Source organism: Rhinatrema bivittatum, chromosome 8 (genome assembly GCF_901001135.1).
Source record: "Rhinatrema bivittatum chromosome 8, aRhiBiv1.1, whole genome shotgun sequence".
Lineage (NCBI taxonomy): Eukaryota > Metazoa > Chordata > Amphibia > Gymnophiona > Rhinatrematidae > Rhinatrema > Rhinatrema bivittatum.
In genome coordinates this window covers 244,659,781-244,683,893 of record NC_042622.1, presented here as the reverse complement: position 1 = coordinate 244,683,893, position 24,113 = coordinate 244,659,781, and the positions used below count along the sequence as shown (strand labels likewise).

The 24,113-nt window shown below is 45.4% G+C and overlaps 1 protein-coding gene across 2 annotated transcripts in view; it reads right to left on the bottom strand.

Moving 5' to 3' along the window:
* The window catches only part of SSBP4 (single stranded DNA binding protein 4), a 530,243-nt gene that overhangs the window by 51,758 nt on the left and 454,372 nt on the right, over positions 1-24,113 (bottom strand). Inside the window, exon 6 of one of the 2 annotated variants that reach the window (XM_029614396.1) lies at positions 1,053-1,136. The exons of the other annotated variant lie outside the window; for it this stretch is intronic. Within the exon in view, the coding sequence (XP_029470256.1) occupies positions 1,053-1,136 (84 nt within the window). The remainder of the gene's footprint in view (positions 1-1,052; positions 1,137-24,113) is intronic. 2 annotated transcript variants of the gene reach the window in all.

The following is a 24,113-nucleotide window of genomic DNA, read 5'->3' as shown; positions in this document are numbered from 1 at the left end:
CTACCCTCCTTTTATCCCCATTCATCCACCCACTGCAGCAGCTGTGGCAAGCCTTCAGCCAGGGGCCACAGATGATGGCTCCCTCTGGAATCTTGCACACATGCCCTTTAAGTCTGACCAGCAGATGCTGCTATTGAGATTCCAGTCTATTCTTACTCACTTGCTTCTTTCCTACAAACTCTGTGTCTCAGCAACCAAAGCCAAGTTTTATTCCAGTACGGTCCATGCAGCCTTTGGAGTGACTGGCAGATGTAACTCAGGGGAAATCATTCCTACATCTCTCCATCTGCATGAGGCGGGCTACAACAAGGATTGGCTCAGTCCATCCAAATTTGATCACTCTAACTCCTATTTAAATAAGTTTCTCATTGCCCTCAACTCCAAGCCATAGGAGATGCTTTGAGCAAACCCTTAAGGGGCAGATGGGGAGAGAAAAGGCTAGCATCTGCCCCTAAGCATTCTGGGATTTCCCTTGCTTTATTTCAAACTACCAATCTCTGAATGCCCAGTGATAGAAGCTCAGAAGAACAGGACTGACTTTTAGTACCTCTAGAGGGAGGAGATGGGGGTGGCTTGGAGTAGATTTAGAGGGTCTGCATCTTCACAGACTAACTTTAGTGGCGTAAATACTCGAGAGCATGTGTGGAATAACAGGACTTTTGTAAATAACGGAAGCTTGCAATCACAGGGCTCTACATTGTGGAAATGGAAAAACAGAGCTCAAAAGGCTGTGTTCATCCTGGAGAAAGCTGGATTCCTGGCAAGGTGCAAGGGACCCCTGTGGTCGTGAAAGCTCACGCACGCATGCCAGCATTTTTGGATATTTCTTAGACTGGTCCAATAAAAAATAGTATTACAGCCTGGAAGGAATCTGCATTATGGAAATAGAATTTTATGATGTCATTAAATGCTAACAGGATTTCCCCCCCACCACCCCCTCCTGAGATAAGTTGCACTATTTTCCCCCAATAGTGACCAAGCATGGAGACTTGGACCCTGCCCCGCTCCTCCCCCCATGGACCTATCAGAGGCCTTAGACTGTAAGTCCTTACCTGACTGTGAGGCCCCATCATAGGGTTGTTGGGGTTATGTGGAGGAGGCTGTGCGTGAGGTGATGGCTGAGAGCCCGGAGGTCCCTTCAAGAAAAAAAACAAAATAAAAACAGAAAAAAGTTATGGTTACCAGGTGCAACCAGGACAAGAACGGGAGGCAGCGGTTTCACTTAAACTATTGGTTTAAAGCTTTTGCCCAACTCCTGCTTTGGGGCATCAATTTCTGAGCAGAGACCTGACAGTGAGTAAGACCATGACAGAGGCTGGACTTGAGACACCTCTGGTCTTTCAGCTAACCAAGCTATGAAGGGACACTAAGCCTGGGCAACTAGGACCAACAGCTGTCTTCATGTTCTAAGGGACAGGTTGAGCCATTCTGTGTTTTATCCCATAGTATCTATTCCCTAGGCTTGTAGTTTCAGGTTCTCTACGGAAAGCGGGAATTGCAAGCCCAGAAGTGCAAAGGGGTAAAAACCAGGATTGTCAAGATGACATGAAGTCAGTTTGATTTCTGAGCCTCTATCTCTGAGCATTCTAGGATGTGTAGTCCACTAGTTTGTACTGAGCAGGACAGGGGCATTCCTAAGGATGGATCTAAAAAGAACAGGATTGGCTGTATGTGTGACAAGGAACTGCTGGGGCCACTTTAGCTGGTGTGGAGGCCTTCCAATCCAGCTCTATGGGGCTATCCTGGACTGGCAATGTCTTTGATTGCCCAACTGCTGATTAGAAAGGGCCCAGGGGCTATGTGGACACTCCAGTACCAGCTTGAGGGATGGCACTAGGTCTTTAAACAGTAGAAAGTTTCTCTCTCCATGCACCACATGGCACCTCAAACTTCCAAGCCTGCAGGGGATGCACGGTAATTAACAAATAATTGAAAACAAAAGCCAAGAGCTACCTCGACTGCTATCCCTGGCAATGCAGACCCTCTGGACCAATACAAATTCATAAGTGCCACACTCTATAATATTTAATAATCATGTTCCCGTGGCTTTCCAATTGCAGTCTGGGCATAATGGGAAGCATATGGTATGTGAAGGTTTGCAATATTGAGCCTGCTCCCGCTAGGGGGATTTCCAGCCAATCACGTCGGAAGCAAAGAGTAGTGGTAAATGATGCAATTAATAAAATCATTTTCTATCCAGCTAAGGAGATAACTATTAGGCACAGCAGTGCCTCCCATTCAACAACCTGCATCTTCGCCCGGCTAGATACCTCCAGAGAGGCTGCAGGTGTGGCACCGGAGACACTAGGGGGCACTGTCTCACCAGAAATCTGACAGGGCCTGCCAGAGATGGGTTCCCGACTCCCCAGCAAATTCTCACAGCAACAAGTTAAAGCAATTCTTGCTTCTTTCCTTGTTTCCCATATCTGCTTGGAGAATCGTGTTGTCAAATCAAGTTAGCTGACAAGGGTTTGACTTTAATAGTCATAAGTATGCAGTACCTTTTTGCTCGGGGCTGGTGTTTCTTTTTTTGGTAGGGCAGGGTATTGCTTAGTACACTTCTCCACGCTGGATTTTCTAAAACTACTGTGCTTTCCCCCCCCCCCCCCGTTCTCCATTTAAAACAAGCCACAAAAAGCCAGTGCGTTTTTTGAGTCAACATGTAAGTAACTGCCTTCTTTCATAGCACAATGGTTTAAAAGACGGGAGAGACGCCCAGTCTTGGATACAACCAAGTTCAAATACAAGAACTCTACGTAACCAATGGAAGACTAAAAGGGGCCAGTTATACTCAGAAAATGATTTCCGGGTCTTACCGAGGAGACAATTACTTTTATTTACACATACATATATACATAAGGGAAACACACACCTCTATCTATTCCTTTTGCCTCAGCTCCTATCTGAGCGCCCAGTGGGCACCGGCCCCCAGTCACACTCACTACCACCTCTCAGTGGGGCAGAGCGGCAGGTCCCATGGGCCTTCAATACTGGGAATCCCCAACTCTCATCATGCAGCAGCTGCTCTCAGGCACCAACCTGATTTTTAGACCCCCCAATGTATGCAAATATATCTCATACATATATACTATGGATAGCCATAAAATAGGATAGGATAGGGCTGAGAACCACTGCACGGTCTTTTTTTTTTTTTTAAATCAGACGTCAGTAATAGGGACTCTTTTTGAGATAAGGTGCCATGCTGGGCCAAAAATCTAAAATTACCTAATAAATTCCACAGTTTTTTTTTGTTCCACATTGAAGGGTAATTTGTTATTGTTCTTTTCTGGTCATGCCTCATTTACTCTCCGTTGTGAGCTGTGTGTCCTGAGTGCCGACAGAGTTGACCGTGAGCAGCACGTTGGAAATTGGCCATTGATACCACGAAAGGTGTTGAAGTAACTTGCATTGCATCCACAAATAGTGCGGATGCTGGTGCTCTCGAAATTTACTTTAAAAAAAAATACTAAAAGAGTTGGAATTTTCAGATTACTGTTCCCCCCCCACGTAAGGCTACAGTGCATATGAAATAAAATACAAGGGGCACGCCAGCCATGCATGCCCTCTCAACCATGCCTATGCTAGGTGGGTCAGTTTTTTTAATGTCACAAGCCCATTATAAAGATTCACTGTGGACTCCCTGAAAATTGGATCTGCTGCTGGTTCTTGAGCACCGGAGTTGTCTATCCCACTTTCTTTTCTTCCCCTCTAATTTCCTTCACACCCTCTCTCTCCACCCCACCTTCCACGCTCTCCCTGTCAGTCTCTCTCACGTTTATTCCCTTTCTGTACTGGTCTTGCTTCTGTTCTCTGCTCTCTCTCCCTTCCCCTTCTATAGGATTTGTTGAAGGCTCGGAGTTCCTCCAGTCTGCACTTATCCGTGGTGGCTGTGGGGTCAGCAGCTGTTTGATGTCAGTGGACAGTACAAACACAGAAGCTGCCTCATCCGTGCTTTCAAAGCCAGTGAGGAAACCTTTTGCTCATCCTTAAGACTGATGGGTCCCTGAGGTCTGCATAGGGCACCCAGGAGGATTCAGAGGTGAAGCTCTCCAAACCATTTTCTTAATCCCTGCCTTCCAGGCTGCGAGGATTTCAGAGCACCTTCAGAAGGCAAACGGGGATACTGGATGCCAGGGCTAAACTGATACTGAAGTAGTACCGGGCTGTTCAGTTTTCCCCCAGTGCCGATACTCGGGGATTGCTGAGGGTGGCTCTGAAGCTGTGGCCTCAATTTGTTTAGAATGAATCTTCAAAGGAGGTGCTTGAGAAGAAGGGAAATGCCATCAAATTGCATATTGTAACTTCTGGAGAGTAATTTGGAGGCTGTGACATCTTTTAAAAGGGCCAACAGAAAGAAATTATACGTAAACTGTATTGCACAACTGAATTCAAACACACTCATCACACACAACACCAGATACATATTCACACTGCCAATACTCAACACCCAACATTCACACTCAAAAATACCCAGCCTTCACACACTAACTCCTGGTAGGGATACACATATATATATTTCACATACACACTAATATCCAAGGTCCAAGCACACACATGCTGATATGACATCCAACATTCACATGCAATAGCGCTTCAGATTCCTTCTTGCATCCAATGCACATACAGTCTAAAATCTAAGACTGGCACATCCCAATATTCAAACACGCACACTCTAAAGCACCCAACATGTGGACACTAACCCTGGAAAATATAAAACATCTACTCCCATCCTAGAACTCAACATCCTCACGCACACACCACACCTCCACGTACTTATACAAAACCACACAAGTCTGGATACTTGGGCTCTCGGAAACAACAAAATAATAATAATTAATTAAAACATTTTCCTCAGGGATCAATTAATTTGGAGAAAGGCGTAGGGAAATAGCTCCTCTCCATGCAAGCGTCTGGCAGCAGTTATCCCTTTGAGTCAGGAGACTGTAAACTGTGGCGACACACAGAGACAAAACCGCTATTAAAGGGAGCGACATCTCCCTCAGGAGCAAGAACCACAGCTCCCAGCCCACAGAGTGCTGCTGGGGATGCAAACCGGCTCCAGGAGAAAAAACAAGCAAAGGGTGGCATTCCAGAATGTTCCAGGCCCTCGCCCCCGGGCCAATCCTATTTCTTGAAGTTTTGTGCACAGCCAGCAGGAACGGCAGTTATCACCAGTTTTACCAACTGTTCTACCTCACCTTCGCCATTTTATGGAAAGGTAGGTTACAAAACGAAATGCAGAGCTGTTAGACCATTTGACTGGGCTGGTGAGGGTGGGTGGGGAAGAGTGTCGGGTCAATATTTCTAACATTTAAAAAAAGCAAAAAGGTCCTATTATTATTTAGTTCCATCCAATATGAAATGTAGAAGTGCTGTACACCACATACTGGGGCCAGGGCGTCTTACTATGTAAGAGTCTCACTGTGCTCCTCTCACAATCTGTGTTGCCAAAAAGGGGCACCGTGAATGCTCCCCATCCTGCAAAAGGCACCCGTCTCACAACATTTCCATTTACAGCATTCGCACCATGCCCGGCTATACCCACACAGGGGTTCATAAGAACATAAGAACATAAGAAATTGCCATGCTGGGTCAGACCAAGGGTCCATCAAGCCCAGCATCCTGTTTCCAACAGAGGCCAAACCAGGCCACAAGAACCTGGCAATTACCCAAACACCTAGAAGATCCCATGCTACTGATGCAATTAATAGCAGTGACTATTCCCTAAGTAAACTTGATTAATAGCAGTTAATGGACTTCTCCTCCAAGAACTTATCCAAACCTTTTTTGAACCCAGCTACACTAACTGCACTAACCACATCCTCTGGCAACAAATTCCAGAGATTTATTGTGCGTTGAGTGAAAAAGAATTTTCTCCGATTAGTCTTAAATGTGCTACTTGCTAACTTCATGGAATGCCCCCTAGTCCTTCTATTATTCGAAAGTGTAAATAACCGAGTCACATCTACTCGTTCAAGACCTCTCATGATCTTAAAGACCTCTATGATATCCCCCCTCAGCCGTCTCTTCTCCAAGCTGAACAGCCCTAACCTCTTCAGCCTTTCCTCATAGGGGAGCTGTTCCATCCCCTTTATCATTTTGGTTGCCCTTCTCTGTACCTTCTCCATTGCAACTATATCTTTTTTGAGATACGGCGACCAGAATTGTACACAGTATTCAAGGTGTGGTCTCACCATGGAGCGATATAGAGGCATTATGACATTTTCCGTTTTATTAACCATTCCCTTCCTAATAATTCCTAACATTTTATTTGCTTTTTTGACTGCTGCAGCACACTGGGTTCAGCACTCTGGTGCCCCCGTATGCTGACGGTCAGTCTAACTGGTTGTACACCAGCTGACAAACTGCATCATTCAATTAATCCCAGTGTCTGAGGGGGAAGTCACAGGTCCATCGCTGACCACGTGCCAGGTTCTAAGGCACAAGTACGGCCACACTGGAGGCACAGCCACGCAGCTTACAGCAGTAGTGGCTTAAGCACTGCAAGCCCTTTGTGGTCTTCAGTGGAACGGACCGTGGGGCTGCCATGGTAAAGTCTCCCTCAGGAAACCCACAGCAGGCCCTGGGCGGCCACAGCCCGATGCAGTGCCCACAATGTACCACGACACACTGCCAAGCTCCTCTCCAAAACGCCTTTATTGCAATCCCAGCACCTGATGATACACAGGATTTACAAGGGGGGGGGGGCATCCTAAAATCAGTCTTCCACGAGAAAGGACAGAGGGCTGTTAATAAGACCAACACAGTCCTGCATCTTCTCTACCACTAAGCTTTGCTTCAAGGGTATCGACTAATTGGGGCCATCCAGCGGCATAAGAAAAAAAAATCTCTTCCTATCCACCACTGTCCTTGTAGTGATTGGCATAAGGGGGTGCTTCACAGTGCCACGAGGAATCATTTTGGAAGTCTAGCATCAGCGTCTGATCACCTCACCCTAGTCCTGGGGCCTGGTTCTCTCTCAGCCCATTACATAGTAGATGACCATCCAGCTTATCCAGTCTGCCCAGCCATGCATGCCCACACTAAGGATACAATCCAGCTGCCAGCCACAGAGCGTGGTCACCTGCAAGAGAGAACAATGCTACAACCACCCCAGCCTTCAGCTCCATTATTTGCCCAACTGCACCATGGAACGTCACACTGAACTTTGTACGCAGAAATAAATGTACTGTTCAGCTTTCCCGCACTCTCAGACTGACACACACAGTGCAGAACCCAAAACTCAGCACTTCCATAGCTGTCACATAGACCCCCACGTGCCCAAGACACAAAGCAGCCACAGGATTTTACCCCGTGCATACATTCTCACACAAAGAAGCAGAAAAGCAGACACCGCACACCGGTGCTCACCACATCCGCTCCCGAGCACACCCACCGACATAGTCCCCTGTCCTGTCCCTAGCAGACACTGGGAGCGACGTGTGAAAAGCCAGAACGAGTGCCGGGAGGGCAGCTCATTCCCTTGCGCTTCCTCGTAAAGATTTATAAGCAGCTGAACCATTCAGCCTGGCTGCCTTTACAGAAAGAGGAAAAAAAAAAAAATCATCACATCCACAAACACACAGCGCAAGCAAAAGGGCCTGGAGCAAGAAAGAACAAGCCCACATTTTAAGGAATGGAGCAGAGATCTGTCCCCGTCTGCAGCCCCCCCCCTCAGTGGTACCTGGACTATGTCTGGGTCCAGCATGTTATAGCATCAGATTGGCGGGGCCTGCCCAGCGCTCACGGGCTGCTTCCTATTAGTGCTAATCTGAAGCAGATGAGTTGGAAAGGCAGTTGTTGGTTGGAGACTGGCGGGGAATGGAGGGGGGCAATAAAAGATGGCAGGCAGAAAAGAAAACAGAAATGCTCTCCAGGCAAGTTGGATCTTGCTGGAAAATGAAGAGCTTAGCGGGGAGGGGGGAATGTCGGAGGTTTCTGGGAAGAAGGTGGGTGAGGGAAAGAGAAGTGGCGGGGAGAAGTGGGATGGGAAGAAGCGGGTAGAAGAGAGAGATGGAAAGGAGGGAAGAAGGCGAGTCAGAGCTGGGGGGGGGGGCAGCTATCAGCCCCCCTCCTTCCCACTGGGGAAATCTGAATAGCAGCCGAGTATTTTGAGTGTTGTGTGTGTGTGTGTGTGTGTGGGGGGGGGAGGGGGGGGGTTGGCTGTGAATCAGATTCAGGCCTCTCAGTGCCTGCAATGGGGGTGCAGAAGGAAGCTGAGTGAAAGCAGATGGCCTTGGCAGTGGCCACAATTTGGTAGGGGGTGGCTAGGTACCAGTGGAAGAAGGGGGCAGATCACAAAGCTCCAGGGCAATGCACTGCAGCGGATGATTTTTTGCCTTTTAATTCTACTATGACATGGATAACTTTGTACTTGTATTTTATTTTTTTTCTTAACCCCAAAATGCGGGTCTGTCTCCTCCAGATGCAGTAGAGTCGGCTGCCGCAGCACAAGACAAACACCAGGAACAAGGATGAAATGCAAAACGTAGTTCAGGAGGGTCATATATGAGAATGAGGGCCACTGATGCCAGACCCTGAGGTGATCCAGTCTAAAACAAGCATTTCCCAACCCAGTCCTGGAGGCATGTTTAACTGCTTTCAGGACAGACACAATGAATATGGAGGAGGGAGATTTGCATACACTGAGTCCAATGTATGTAAATCACTCTCGTGCATATTCGATATGGATATCCTGGATAGGGCATGGGATAAACACAGAGGATTCCTAACGGCTAGAGGATGGAAATAAAATAATAAATAACCCTGTTATAACTTTAGGTGTAACATTTCTGAACGGGGTAACCGGCACATAGTGGCACTCACTAACCTTAACAGCATGCACAGAGAAGCACTTACAAACCCTAGACAACTTGCTGGGCAGACTGGATGGATGGGTCTTCGTGGGCCATCGTTTACTCTCTTAGCCAGCTTGCTCAGGTATGCCTCCAGGGCACTTATTTAGAGGAAGGCTTTGGCCTTGGCTCCACTCTTCCCCCACTGCCTGAGCTAGAAGTTCAGAAATCCAGGTCTGGATCAAGTTGCCTCTCTGCTGACGACACCACTACCATAATGGCTGCCCTGCCTCATCCTGCTTTGGCTATTCCACCTCCGGCCCCAGTGACCATAATCTGATCAGGCACTGGTTCTCCTTTAACCCATCCCTGTGGCCACACTCTAATCTCACAACCATGTGGGGTGCCTGATTTGAAAGACATACAGGGTAGGAAGAAAGGGAGGAGTGGTATTATATATATATAAATATAAAAACAACAGAACTGCAGGGCTTACAAGGTGAGGAAGTGGCATTGTGGGGTTGATCTGGAAACAGGAAGTGAAACATCCATTTATATTGGTGAGATTGCAATGGATAGAGATTTAATTGAAGACATTCAAAAAACTGAAATGAAAGGACGGCTGATATTGCTAAGTGATTTCAATATGCCGGATGTCGATTGGGGGTGGTCTAGAAGTGGGGGAGGTCCTGGATTGTCTGCAGAAAAAACTGTTCTGGCTATTGGTAACAGAACCCACACAGAGGCGGCGATATTGGGCCTGGTGCGTACCAATGGGGACAGTGTTTCTAATGTCATAGTAGGAGATTACCTGGGATCCAGTGATCACCGGATGGCATGGTTCAGTATTAGAACACAAGCACACCCGAACTTCAGAAACACTAATGTTGTTAAGATGGGGGAGTACCTCAAACAGTCATTTAACTGAATGGGATCTCTAGAGGAAATAGATGAGCAGGAAGCACAACTACAAGGAGAGATCGTAAGGCGTAACATAGCAACATAGTAAATGATGGCAGATAAAGACCCAAATGGTCTATCCAGTCTGCCCAGCAAGTTCTTTAGGGTAGTGACTGCTGCTCTGTTCAGGCTATCCCCATGCCTTCTATTAAGGGTTATGACTGCCATGCAGGTTACCCCAATGCAGAAATTTTACACTTAAAGTTAACACAGATTATCTCCTTTCTTCATTCCGTCCTCTATCCTGTAGGGATCCTCATTTCCACCCTCCCATGCCCTACTGAATTCAGCTACTGTTCTTGTCTTCACCACCCTTTCCGGGAAGGCATTCCATGCATTCACCCTCCCTTCTGTGAAGAAATATTTCCTGACATCGTTCCTGAGTCTATCCCTTGTGTTGCGTCCATCGGTCGCAGATGGCTGCGACCGCTCTGCCTCACCTCTCTTCTACCCTTTTCCTCCTCCCTGGGAAGGATGGCTGCCTCCGGTGCTGATTGCCGAAACCCTCGGCGTCTTCGACACAGCATGGGTGTCCCCGTCCGCTATGCTTCTTCCTGAAGCCTCCTAGGCGCACGCGTGTGCGCCACCTAAGCTTTTGAATACGTCATGGCGGGAACCTCGGGGGCGTCCCCACCGCATGACATCAGTACCTCAGGGTATTTAAACCTCCGCTCCGCTATAGCCCGAGTTAGCAAGGACTTCGGTTTTGCTACTCTGACCGCTTCTAAGCTACTCGCTTAGATTCCTCTCTAACCTCCGGGGTAACTCGCTCCTACGGAAGCTCTGGGTACCCGCTCCTCAGGGGCCTCTCGGGGTTCAACTACCTAACCTAGGACACCCGCTCCTCGGGGGTCCTATCTACTTTCTTCCAGGATCCTTCGGCGCTCCTAGGTACTCACTTCTCGAGGGCCTATCCTGCTCAGGGTATCCTGCACCTCAGACCTCGGGTCCCTCTCTCCATTCTTCTACCAAGGAAGTTACCAGCACTGCCACTTTGTGAGTATCGCTACGCTCCAGCTCTCCTTATTTCACCCTTCAGGTTCGGATTATCCCGCGCTGCGGAACACTACCCAACCTTGCTACATCCGGGTGAGACCATCATCTATAGAGACTGTCTGAGCTTACTGTGATATTGCTGGCCTACAGTACTATCCCTTCCTTGAAGCAAGATCCAACTTACATCAGCAGTACAATAAAGCTTTCTTCCCTCAGTGTCTGCTTACTAGAGTCTAGCCTATCGCTGTGGTTCCCCACGGGGCCCCTCTGGGACATCGCCACTTTGACCAAGAGTCCACAATATGCCACAAACCCAACACCTTGGAGTATATCATGACCCCAAGATCTACAGTGTTTTTTCAATCAGAAAAAGTTTGATTTTTGTGCTTCAATATCTTTGAGGCATTTTAAAGTCTGTATCATATCTCCCCTGTTCCTCCTCTCCTCCAGGGTATACATATTTAGGTCCTCCAGTCTCATCTCATAAATCTTTTGTTGTAGATCCCACACCATTTTGGTTGCCTTTCTCTGGACCACTTCCAACCTGTCTCTAAACCTTTTTGAGATTCGGCCTCCAAAACTGAACACAGTATTCCAGATAAGGTCTGTACAGGAGCATTACCACCTTCTTTTTCCTGCCGATTATGCTTCTCTCAATGCAGCCCAGCATCCCTCTGGCTTTAGCTGCTGCCTTGTAACATTGCTTCGCTACCTTCAGTTTGTCTGACATCATCACCCCAAGGGTTCCCTCCCAGTCCATGCACATCCCATACAGCTCCTTTGGATTACTGCATCCCAATGCACGACTCAGCACTTCTTGGTACTGAATCCTAGCTGCCAAGCCTTCGACCGTGCCTCATGCTTTCTTAGATCACTTAGTATTCTTTCTATTCCTTCAGCTTTGTCCACTCTGTTGCATATCTTCGTGTCATCTGCAAAAAATCAATCCTTTACCTTCTAACCTTTCTGCAATATTGCTCGCAAAGATATTAGAAAGAACTGGCCCCAGAACGGATCCTTGAGGCACTCCATTTATCACCATTGTTTCCTCAGAGTAGGTTCCCTTTATCACTACTCGCTGTCCACTGACAGTCAACCAATTTGTAATCTATTCCACCATCTTGAGACCCACTCCCAGGCTTCTCATTTTATTCATGAGCCTCCTATGCAGGATGGTATCGAAAGCTTTGCTGAAATCCAAATAAACCACGTCAAGTGCTCTTCCTTGATCTATTCCTCTAGTCACCTAATTAAAAAAAATCAGATTCATTTGACACAACCTTCATTTAGTAAAATCATGTTGCCTCAAATGCTGCAACCCACTGTAGATAGTCCACTATCCTTTCCTTCAGCAAAATCTCCATTAATTTTCCCACCACAGAGGTAAGGTTAAGCAACCTGTAATCCCAGCTTCCTCTCTGCTACCACTTTTGTGAAGTGGATTACAACTGCACACCACTCTAATCTCCAATGATCTACTGAACAGGTCCTTCAGTGGACCTCCGGCACCTCTCTGATCTCTCTTAGTATACTGGGATGTACCTCATCAGGCCTCATGGCCCTATCCACTTTCAGTTTTGCTAGATCTACCAAAAACCTTTTTTGTTACAGAAGTAAATAAAAAGTGAGAGTCAAGAGAGACCACTGTGGTTTTTTGAAAAGGGAAAAAAGGTTAGTGCTCACACATTGTAAGAGATCACAGAAAGAGGAAGACAGGCAACAATATCTGGAAAAGCCAAGGGAAGCTGGGAAAATAGGCAGGAGAGCAAAGGCACAAATGGAAGAAAAAATATCTAATACAATAGAACAGGGGGACAAGATTTTTTTTTAAGATAGGTTAGTGACAGGAGAAAGTGCAAAAATGGGATTGTCAGACTCAAAGGTGAAGGAGGGGAGGAATATGTAGAGGCTGAGGAAGAAAAAGCAGAATTGATTAACAAATCTATTCACTGAGGAGGGGTTCGGATTAGGACCATGCAAAACTGCCACAAAGAGGAAAGGATGTGAAGAAAACCTCAAAAATTTTCAGAAGACGGTGTTCAAGAGGAGCTAGCAAGCTAAACGTAGCTAAAGCAGTGGGGCTGGATGGGATATATCCACGGGTATTAAGGGAAGTTGGGGACGTGCTAGCAGCTCCATTGGCTAACCTGTTCAGAGCTTCCTTAGAATCAGGAGTGGTTCCAAAGGACTACAGACAGGCAGAAGGGGTTCCTCTTCACAGAAGTGGAAGTAAAGAGGAGTCTGAAAACTACAGGCCAGTTAATCTGAACTCAGTAGGAAGTAAATGAATGGAATTTCTGCTGAAATAGAGTATAGTGCAGTTTCTGGAACCAATGGATTACAGCAGCAGTGGCCAAGTCCAGTCCTGAAAAACCACAAGCAGGTCTGGTTTTCAGGATATCCACAACGAATATGTATAAGATATATTTGCATACAGTTAAGGCAGTGCAAGCAAATCTATCTCATGCATATTTAGTATGTATACCCTGTTTGTGGCTCTTGAGGACCCGAATTGGCTACCCCTACCCTAAAGGGACTGATTGGGTTAGAAACAGGTTGTGTGGTTGGTAACAAAGGATAGTGATAAATGGAGTTCACATTGAGAAAAGGAAGGATACCAGTGATGGGCTGCAGGGATCAATCTTTGCTCTGGTTCTGTCTGACATTTTCATAAGTGATACTGTGAAAGAGTTATCAGGAAAGATTTGACTTTTTGGAATGATTCCAAAATCTGCATCAGATAAGAGACCTTCGAAGGTGTGAAACACATAAGGAGAGATCTAGCAAAGCTTGAGAAATGGTTTCGATCTGGAGCTAAGAATTAATGCTAACAATGCAGGAATAAGCATTTGGATTGCAAAACCCCAAGGGAGCAGGATGGTATAGGGGCTGAAGTTCTTTTGTGCACAAAATGGAGCGGGATCTTAGGTGATTATATTTATTTATTTATTTATTTTTGGTTTTTATATACCGGAAGTTCCTGTATACAATACATATCACTCCGGTTCACATTTAACAGAAATAACTATCGCCGGGGAGGCGGTTTACATGGAACATATCGAATATAATGAACGGATAATAATCAAGGTAAAATCTATTATGAAACAGCTAAGATCAACTTAGAGAACAACTTAGAAAACAACTTGAAACATATAACTGACACAATATGAACATTACAATAATGCTGTAAGACAAGGCTGAAAGTTTGTTCTTCTTGCTTTTAGCTCTCTGGGAAAGCTTGATGAAAAAGCCAAGTCTTGAGTTTCACTTTGAAAGTAGTATGGCACGGTTCAAGGCGGAGGTCCGGTGGTAGTGAGTTCCAGAGAGACGGGCCTGCTGTGGATAGAGCACGTTTCCTCAGGGTAGATTTAGCAGGTTGGGTGATCATTCTATTCTGGTATGCCCTTCTGGTTGGTTTGTTAGAAGAGTGTAGTTGAAGCTGGAAAGTTAAGTTGAGGGGGGAGATGTTATGTAGTGCCTTGTGAATCATCGTGCAAGTCTTGAACTGAATCCTATATTTGATGGGAAGCCAGTGGAGATGCTGGAGGATTGGGGTGATATGGTCCCTTTTTTGGCATTGGTAAGGATCCTTGCAGTAGCATTCAGAACCATCTGGAGTGGTTTGGTAGTGTATGCTGGAAGGCCTTGCAGGAGTGAATTACAGTAGTCTAATTTGGTAAGGATGATGGCTTGGAGTACTGTGCGGAAATCCCTGTAGAGTAGAAGGGGCTTTAGTTTCTTTAGCACATGTAATTTAAAGAAGCATTCTTTTGTAGTGTTATTTATGAATTTATTGAGGCTGAGTCTGTTGTCTAGTAGTACTCCCAGATCTCTGACTTGAGGTGCTGTGGAATATCCTGAGGTGTCTGGAGAGTTGCAGGATGTTGGCGGGGTAGAATGCTCCGGTGCTATTATGAGAATTTCCGTTTTTTTGGTGTTTAGCACTAGATTGAGGCTGGTTAGAAGATCGTTGATGGATGATAGGCATTTTTTCCAGTAGGCCATGGTTTTTTGTATGGTTTCCGTGATAGGGATGAGAATTTGAATGTCATCCGCGTATAAGAAATGGGTGAGCTTGAGGTTAGTAAGTAGATGACAGAGTGGGAGAAGGTAAATGTTGAAGAGGGTGGGGGAGAGTGATGATCTTTGTGGTACCCCCATCTTGACTTGGATGGGGTGAGATTCCTTGTTGTTTATCTTAACTTTGTATGTTCTGTTCTCTAGGAAGGACTTAAACCAGTTGAGAGCTGCTCCAGTGATGCCGATGTCTGTTAGTCGTTGTAGTAGGCTAGGGTGGTTCACGGTGTCGAACGCTGAGGAAAGATCCAGCAGCGCGAGGAAACAAGGATGGCCTTTTTCGAGATTGAAGATAATGGTGTCCGTTAGTGTGGCTAATAAGGATTCGGTGCTCTTTTTCTTTCAGAATCCATATTGGTTATTGGTGAGGATATTGTTGTCTTCGAGGAATTCAGAAAGTTGTCTGTTGACAATTTTCTCCATAATTTTAGCTAGCATAGGGAGGTTAGCTATGGGTCTATAGTTAGCCAGATCTGTAGTAGGAAGGTTGGGTTTTTTGAGTAGAGGTTTGAGTAGTGATAACTTGAGTTGGTCAGGAACTTGGCCTTGGGCAAGGGAGCAATTAATGATATCGGCAACTGGCTTGGCAATGATGTCATGGATAGAATTCAGCAAGTTTGATGGTATATGGTCTAAGGGGTGAGAGGATGGTTTTATCTTCTTAATGATATTTGCTATTTCTAAGGTGGATGTGGGTTCAAGAGATTCGAGCAATGATGTTTGTGTGTTGGGTTGAGAAGCGGTTGCTGTAACTGATTGTTGGCTGTGGTTGCTTGCGAAGCTTGCTTGCGGTGTTGGCCCTTTGAGGGGGGTTACGAGGGCTGTGATTTTGTTGTCGAAAAAGTCGGCAAGTTCTCTGGCTTTTTTTAGAGCTTGGTCATCTGGGATGTTTGGTCCGGGAGGTTTAGTGAGGGCTGAGACATAAGAGAAGAGCGCTCTTGAATCAAATGAGAAGTGGTGTATCTTTTTGGAGAAAAATTCTCTTTTTGTTTTGTTGATTTCGTTTCTGTAGGTGTTGAGGCATGATTTGTAGTTGAGTAGGGTTGTTGTAGATGGGCTTTTACGCCATTGGTTTTCCTTGCTTCTGAGCTCGTGTTTACGAGACTTTAGTTCTGTGGTGAACCAAGGTTTCCTGTTGTCTTTGTCCGGGTTGATAGACTTTGTTGTCAAGGGACATACTTGATCTGCAACCTTGTTGGTGATGTTGATCCATGATGAGGTTGCTGAGTTAGTGTCGGTGAGGTCCAGATTCATTAGTTCTTTGGTTAGGTGTTTACTTAGGTGATCTCCTGAACACTGTTTCCTGACTGAGATGTTAATTGTTTGGGTTGTTAGGGGAAGGGGCTCAATGATCTTTAGCATTGAAGAGATGACTCGGTGGTCAGTCCAAGGAACCGCAAGGCAGGTTGGGGTGGAGTGGGATGTAAGACCTTCGTTTATAAAGATCAGGTCTAAGGTATGACCAGCTTTGTGGGTAGGTTCTGTCACAATTTGTCTGAAACCCATATGGTTGAGGGAGGAGAGAAGGGTTTTGCAGTTGGAGGAATGAGGTTGGACATCCACGTGGAGGTTGAAGTCTCCCATCAAGATAGCCGGTTTTCCTGAATTTAAGTGTTTAGCTGTTAGTTCTATGATTGGGGAGGGGTCTGATTCTAAGAGACCGGGAGGAGCGTAGATTAAGGCGATAGTCAGATGTTTAGAGTTGAATAAAGCGAATTCCATTTTGGCTATGGTATTGGATGTCTGCAATGTCAGACCTAGTGATTTTTTGGTTGCTAAGAGGAGGCCTCCTCCTCTTTTTTTGTGTCTGGGTATGGACAGTATGTCGTAGGTCTGTATAGGTAGCTGGTTAATTAGAGTTGTGTCAGTTGGTTTTAACCAGGTTTCTGTGATGGCACAGATATCTAATGATTTCAAGGTGGCCAAACAGGTAGACAAGGTGACATAAAAGCCAGAAGGATGCTTGGGTGCATAGGGAGAAGGATGTGATATTGCCCCTATATAAGTCTTTGATGAGCCCTCATTTGGGGTTCTGTGTATAATTCTGGAGACCATGCCTTCCTGGGGGAACTCTGTGTTACTATGGAGCACAGAAGTAATGCAGAATTCCCCTGCTGTGCAGAATTTGGAAAGAGTGGCAGCAGACTGCAAGCGGAGCCTATCCCACTTGCAGCAAAGATCTATTAGGGATGGCGGCTGTGAGCGGAGCTCATCCCACTTGTGGAGAAGATAAAGACCTGGCAGCCATGAGTGGAGCCATTCTGCTTGTAGCAAAGATCTGGCAGGCCCGAAGGCTGTGTGCGGAGCCCATCCTGCTTGTGGCGAAGGTGTGAAATGCTCAGCAGGATGTGAGGCCTGGTAAGAGAGAGCCTTTATGCAGAGGTGTATGTGTGAGAGGGCGTGTGTGTATGTGTGTGCACATGTGTGTGTGTGTGCATGAAAGTGCAAGTTTGTGAGAGAGGGAGCCTGGTAAAGGGGTGTGTGTGTGAGAAAGAGAGAGAAAGAAAGAGAGAGGGAGCCTGTGTGAGGGTGCATGGGTGTGTGTGCAAGAGACAGAGAGGGAACCTGTGTGAGGGTGCATGCCATGTGTGTGTGAATGTGAAGAGAGACTGGTTGCTGATGTGTGTGTATGAAGAAGTGAGGGTGCATGTTTGTTTGTGAGAGAGGGAACCTGTGTGAAGGGGTGTGTGTGTGAGAGAGCCTGTATGGGTGTGTGTCCAAGAGAGAGAGGAAGTCTGTGTGAGGGTGTGTGGGTAAGTGCGTGAGAAAGAGGGAACTTTTGAAAGAGGCCATTATGTGAGAGAGGGAGGGACAGAGGGAGTATATGAGAGGGGTCAAACTCTGGGAATGGAGGGTTGAGGAGTGAAGATAGAGTGGAAGGGGACCTAGAAGGGGAGGGGAGAGAGAGTAAAGGGTGGAGGAATTAAGCCCTGCGAGGGCAAAGTGAAAGGGGTCAGGCCAGGGGAGTAGGAGAGAGGATAGGAGGACACTCTTACAGTGCACTTCTAGGGAAATTCTGCTCAAAATATTTAAAACTCTGCATTTTGAGTAATAACTTTCTTTATAACATTTTAAATTAATTACTCAAAACCTGTGATTTATGTGCTCCATGGTGAGATCGCACCTTGAATACTGGGTACAATTCTGGTCGCCACATCTCAAAAAAGATATAATTGAAATGGAGAAGGTACAGAGAAGGGCAACCAAAATGATAAAGGGGATGGAACAGCTCCCCTATGAGGAAAGACTAAAGAGGTTAGGACTTTTAAGCTTGGAGAAGAGACGGCTGAGGGGGGATATGATAGATGTGTTTAAAATCATGAGAGGTCTAGAACGGGTAAATGTGAATCAGTTATTTACTCTTTCGGATAATAGAAAGACTAGGGGGCACTCCATGAAGTTAGCATGTGGCACATTTAAAACTAATCGGAGAAAGTTCTTTTTCACTCAACGCACAACTAAATTCTGGAACTTGTTGCCAGAGGATGTGGTTAGTGGTTAGTGTAGCTGTGTTTAAAAAATGATTGGATAAGTTCTTGGAGGAGAAGTCCATTACCTGCTATTAATCAAGTTATCTTAGAAAATAGCCACTGCTATTACTAGCAACAGTAACATGGAACAGACTTAGTGTTTGGGTACTTGCCAGGTTCTTATGGCCTGGATTGGCCACTGTTGGAGACAGGATGCTGGGCTTGATGGACCCTTGGTCTGACCCAGTATGGCATGTTCTTATTGTATAATTGTGACCAATATAAAAGTATGCAGAATTTTAAATTTGCTTTTGCAGAATTTTAAATTTTTGTGCGCAGAATTCTCCCAGGAGTAAAGGATACATATCGAATAGAGTTAATCAAGAGGGCAGCTACTAAAATGGTCAGGGGTCTTCAAAATAAATCATATAAGAATTAACTTAAAGATCTAAATATGTATACCCTGGATGAAAGCAGGGAAAGGGGAGATTTAGAGACATTTAAATACCTCCAAGGAATAAATGCACAGGAAGCGGGACTCTTTCAACAGAAATGAGGCTCTGGAATGAGGAGTCCTGGGATGAGAGTGAAAGGGGTAGACTCATAAGTAATCTAAGGAAATATTTCTTTACAGAAAGGGTTGGTAGATGTAGGAAACAGCCTTCCTGTGGAGGTGGTAGAGACAAGTACAGAATCTGAATTCAAGAAAGCATGGGATCTCTGAGGGAGAGGAAGAGAATATAAAGCTAAACGGGAGATGCAGATGGGCAGTAAGGATGAGTCATATATTCTATATTTCTATGAATTATCTTGTACAATGCTGTGTATATCCACAGCCCCAATAAAAAGCATGTTTGCTTACCATAAACGGTGTTCTCTATAGACAGCAGGATGAATCAGCCATGACACATAGGTGATGTCATCAGATGGTGCCGAAACAGACCTTTCTCTCTAGCTCAGTAGAGTTTGGCCTCTGCCGAGCATGCATGGTGGTTCCTAGTCACACGCTGCCTCACGAGCCCTTCAGTCCATGTACAGCTTAGCTTTATCGAGGAAGTTAACTTTCCAGGGAAGCGGGTGGGTGTTAAGCATGGCTAATTCATTCTGCTGTCTATGGAGAACACTGTTTATGGTAAGCAAACATGCTTCGCTCAGTTGTCAAGCAAGACTGAATTAGCCATGATTCATGGGGGCTCCAAGCTGTGTATTGCACTGCAGAGCACTCACAAGCAACCTCTCCACCCATGGAGAGTGGTCTACTCGGAGAACAGGCTGCACAAAACTACTTGTTCAAAACCAACGTCACTGTGCAAGATTGTCCAGACAGTAGAGGGATGTTAAAATATGCACAAATGACCAAGCTGCAGCTCTGAAATGTTTTTGGTAGAAACAGATCTCAGATAGACAAATGAAGTAGCCATGGCTCTGCTTGAGGAGCCTTGACAGAGTCTGTAAGTTGTTTGGCCAGAAAGTGCCCTTCAGTCCATGTACAGCTTAGCTTTATCGAGGAAGTTGCTTTCATATTTACTAATGAGGATTTTGGGGAGATACCAGTTCCGGAGATGGTTTTCAGGGTGATGAGTCAGACAAACTGCACGAAATCACTGTGAACCTGGAAGATGTAGTAGGCCAGATTGACAACTAAAGAGTAGCAAATCTTGGTATACATCCTAGGGTTCTGAAGGAACTAAAAAATGAAATTTCTGATCTATTAGTTAAAATTTGTAATCTATCATTAAAATCATTCATTGCACCTGAAGACTGGAGGGTGGCCAATGTAACCCCAATATTTAAAAAAGGCTCCAGGGGCGATCCAGGTAACTATAGACCAGTGAGCCTGACTTCAGTGCTGGGAAAAATAATGGAAACTATTCTCAAAATCAAAATCGTAGCGCATATAGAAAGACATGGTTTAATGGAACATAGTCAACATGGGAAGTCTTGCCTAGCAAATCTGCTTCATTTTTTTGAAGGGGTTAATAAACATGTGGATAAAGGTGAACTGGTAGATGTAGTGTTGTTATGGTTTAGCGGTGTTTGGATGGATTCTTGGGTACTGTGGCAGATGACCACGCCCATGGGGAGGGGCCCATGGGGAGCCACAGTACTGGGCTAGACTCAGGATGTACAAACACAGAGTTAGATCTTTTATTGTACAGCTGATGTATACCACCAGTGGTGGCAGTAGTGAGGTGATCCAGATGTTGGTTTCCCAGCAAGGCAAAGCTGTAGATGAGAATTAGATTACTCACTAGATGGTAGCTGTAAGGTTGGCGATTCCACCAGGCTGAAGTAGATAGTTGCAGGCACCAAGGCAGGGAGAGCAGGCCCTCAAGGAGGAGTACCTGATCCCAGTAAGGCACCTGAAATGAAAGCAGAAGGCCCCCGAGGAGCAGGTACCCAGGTTAGAGAATACCCCGAAAGGCAGAGAGAGGACTTCCAGTGGCAGCAGGAAGCGGCAGAGTAGCTTAGACCGGACGAGTCCAATCCTTGCTAACTCAATGAGCTAACAAAAAAGCATAGGCTAAATACCCGGATGGTGTGACGTCACTTGAGGGGGACGCCCCTGAGGTTCACGCCATAGCTGGAATAAAGACATGGGTAGTGTGCGTGCACGCACCCTAGGAGGCCCTTGGGAGGAACATGGTGGGAGGCAACGCCATAGCCGTTCCGGGGACGCCGGAGAAAGCAGCTTGCAGACGCGGTGGTGGCCATTATCCCAAGGCTAGCGGGGAGAGCAGAGAAAAAGGTGAGGCACAAGGGTCGAAGCAGTCTTGGGACCGACGGACGCAACAAGTGTATTTGGATTTTCAGAAGGCGTTTGACATGAGAGGCTTCTAAAAAAACTAAAAAGTCATGGGATAGGAGACAATGTCCTTTCGTGGATTACAAACTGGTTAAAAGACAGGAAACAGAGAGTAGGATTAAATGGTCAATTTTCTCAGTGGAAAAGGGTAAACAGTGGAGTGCCTCAGGGATCTGTACTTGGACCGGTGCTTTTCTATATATATATATAAATGATCTGGAAAGGAATACGACGAATGAGGTTATTAAATTTGCGGATGATACAAAATTATTCAGAGTAGTTAAATCACAAGCGGATTGAGATACATTACAGGAGGACCTTGCAAGACTGGAAGATTGGGCATCCAAATGGCAGATGAAATTTAATGTGGACAAGTGCAAGGTGTTGCATAAGGGAAAAATAACCCTTGCTGTAGTTACATGATGTTAGGTTCCATATTAGGAGCTACCACCCAGGAAAAAGATCTAGGCATCATAGTGGATAATACTTTAAAATCGTTGGCTCAGTGTGCTGCAGCAGTCAAAAAAGCAAACAGAATGTTAGGAATTATTAGGAAGGGAATGGTTAATAAAACGAAAAATGTCATAATGCCTCTATATCGCTCCATGGTGAGACTGCACCTTGAATTCTGTGTACAATTCTGGTCGCCGCATTTCAAAAAAGATATAGTTGTGATGGAGAAGGTACAGAGAAGGGCAACCAAAATGATAAAGGGGATGAAACAGCTCCCCTATGAGGAAAGGCTGAAGAGGTTAGGGCTGTTCAGCTTGGAGAAGAGACGGCTGAAGGGGGATATGATAGAGGTCTTTAAGATCATGAGAGGTCTTGAATGAGTAGATGTGAATCGGTTATTTACACTTTCGAATAATAGAAGGACTAGGGGGCATTCCTTGAAGTTAGCAAGTAGCACATTTAAGACTAATTGGAGAAAATTCTTTTTCACTCAACGCACAATAAAGCTCTGGAATTTGTTGCCAAAGGATGTGGTTAGTGCAGTTAGTGTAGCTAAGTTCAAAAAAGGTTTGGATAAGTTATCGGAGGAGAAATTCATTAACTGCTATTAATCAAGTTTACTTAGGGAATAGCCACTGCTATTAATTGCATCAGTAGCATGGGATCTTCTTAGTGTTTGGGTAATTGCCAGGTTCTTGTGGCCTGGTTTAGCCTCTGTTGGAAACAGGATGCTGGGCTTGATGGACCCTTGGTCTGACCCAGCATGGCAATTTCTTATGTTCTTATAATGTGAGATACAGTCCATTAGCGAGCTGGAAATGGTAAGTTCAGCCACTGCTATTCCCAGTCTATTAGAATTGTAAGACACACACAGCTGAAAGTCTTGACAATGTGGTTATGTTTTCATTATGTAACAGGCCAGTGACCTTTTGCAGTCTAGGGTATGAGGAACCTTTTCTACTATGTTCATGTGGTCTTGGAAGAACGCAGTCAAAACAACTGACTGAATGATGCGAAACAAAGAGACCACCTTGGGCAGAAACTTCAGATGGGTACGAAGCACCACTTTGTTGTGAAAGAACTGAAAATACGGAGTGTAAGAAACTAAAGTATGCAGTTCACTAACTCATCTATCTGATGTGATGGCTATGAGGAAAACAACCTTCCAATGTGAGAAACTTCAACAAAGCTGATTCTAATGGTTTGAAAGATGGTTTCATGAGTTGAAATAGGACAACATTGAGGTCTCATAGAATGATGGGCTTCAAAATAGGTGGGTTAGTATGCAACTACCCTTTCATGAATTCGGAGACCAAGGGGTGAATAGAAATTGGTTTGTCCTCCACCTGAACATGGTACGCCACTATGACACTGAGATGGACCCGTACTGATGATGTGCAGAGTCTGGAGGGCAATAAAAGGAACAGATACTTAAGCAAGTATAAAGGGGAGCAAGTGAATAGATCCTGTGACATGGTTTGATACCACATGGAGAAGTGTCTCCACTTGAAATCATATGCCTTTCTAGTAGATGGTTTTTGAGCTGAAATAAGAGGTCTTCAATCTCCCTAGAGAGCACTAGGGAGGATATTACTGAGCACACAACATCCAAACCGTCAGGTTGAGCACTGCTGGATTTGGATGCAGCAGAAGGCCATTCTCTTGTGAAAGAAAGAATGGATCTGATCCCAGATAAATCGGTGGTTGACTTGACAAACTGATGAAATAGGAGAAACATGGTTGTCTGGGCCATGCTGAAATGACATTTTTTGAACTATTTTGGCAATTAGCGGAAGCGGTGGAAATGCATACAATAGTTTCACATTCCAGATAATCAGAAAGTCATCAAGTGCAAGACTGAGACTGCTGCAATGAATCAAGCAAAGGTTCCTGACTTTCTGTTGGTTTTTGTGGTGAACAAATTGATGGAGGGATGATCCCAGAGGTCGAAGATGTCATTTGCTAATGACAGATCCAGGGACTACTCATGTGGAAGGAAATGTTGACTGAGTTGATCTGCTAGCGTATTCTTGTCTCAAAGAAGGTAAGTTGCTTTAAGAGAAACCCTGTGGTCAATTGGTCACTCCCAGATCTTTAGAGCTTCCTGATAAAGCACCACAACTCTGTGATACCTTGCTTGTTGATGTAGAACTTTGCCACTTGATTGTCTGCCTGGATCCGCTTTCCAAAAGGGAGACGGTCTTGAGGGCATTTCGTGTGGCTCTCATTTCTAGTATGTTTATATGAAGCAGGCTCTGAACGAGACCAAATTCCTTCAGTGTGAACAGAGCCTGTGTGTGCACCCTATCCCTCTGTAAATGCATGGATGCCTAATATTAATTGGAATGGCAACTGCCATAGAGGGAATCCCAGCTACAAAACTCCCAAAGACAAATCTCCAAAGAAGAGATGTGATCATGCTCTCGGGATATCGGTACCAGGACAGACAGGGGTTGTGTCAGCTGGTCCCACTGAAGTTGAAGGTCCCCCTGCAGAGAACTCATGTTAAGCAATATATGAGGTACAACATCGACTGCTGCAACCATGTGGCCCAAA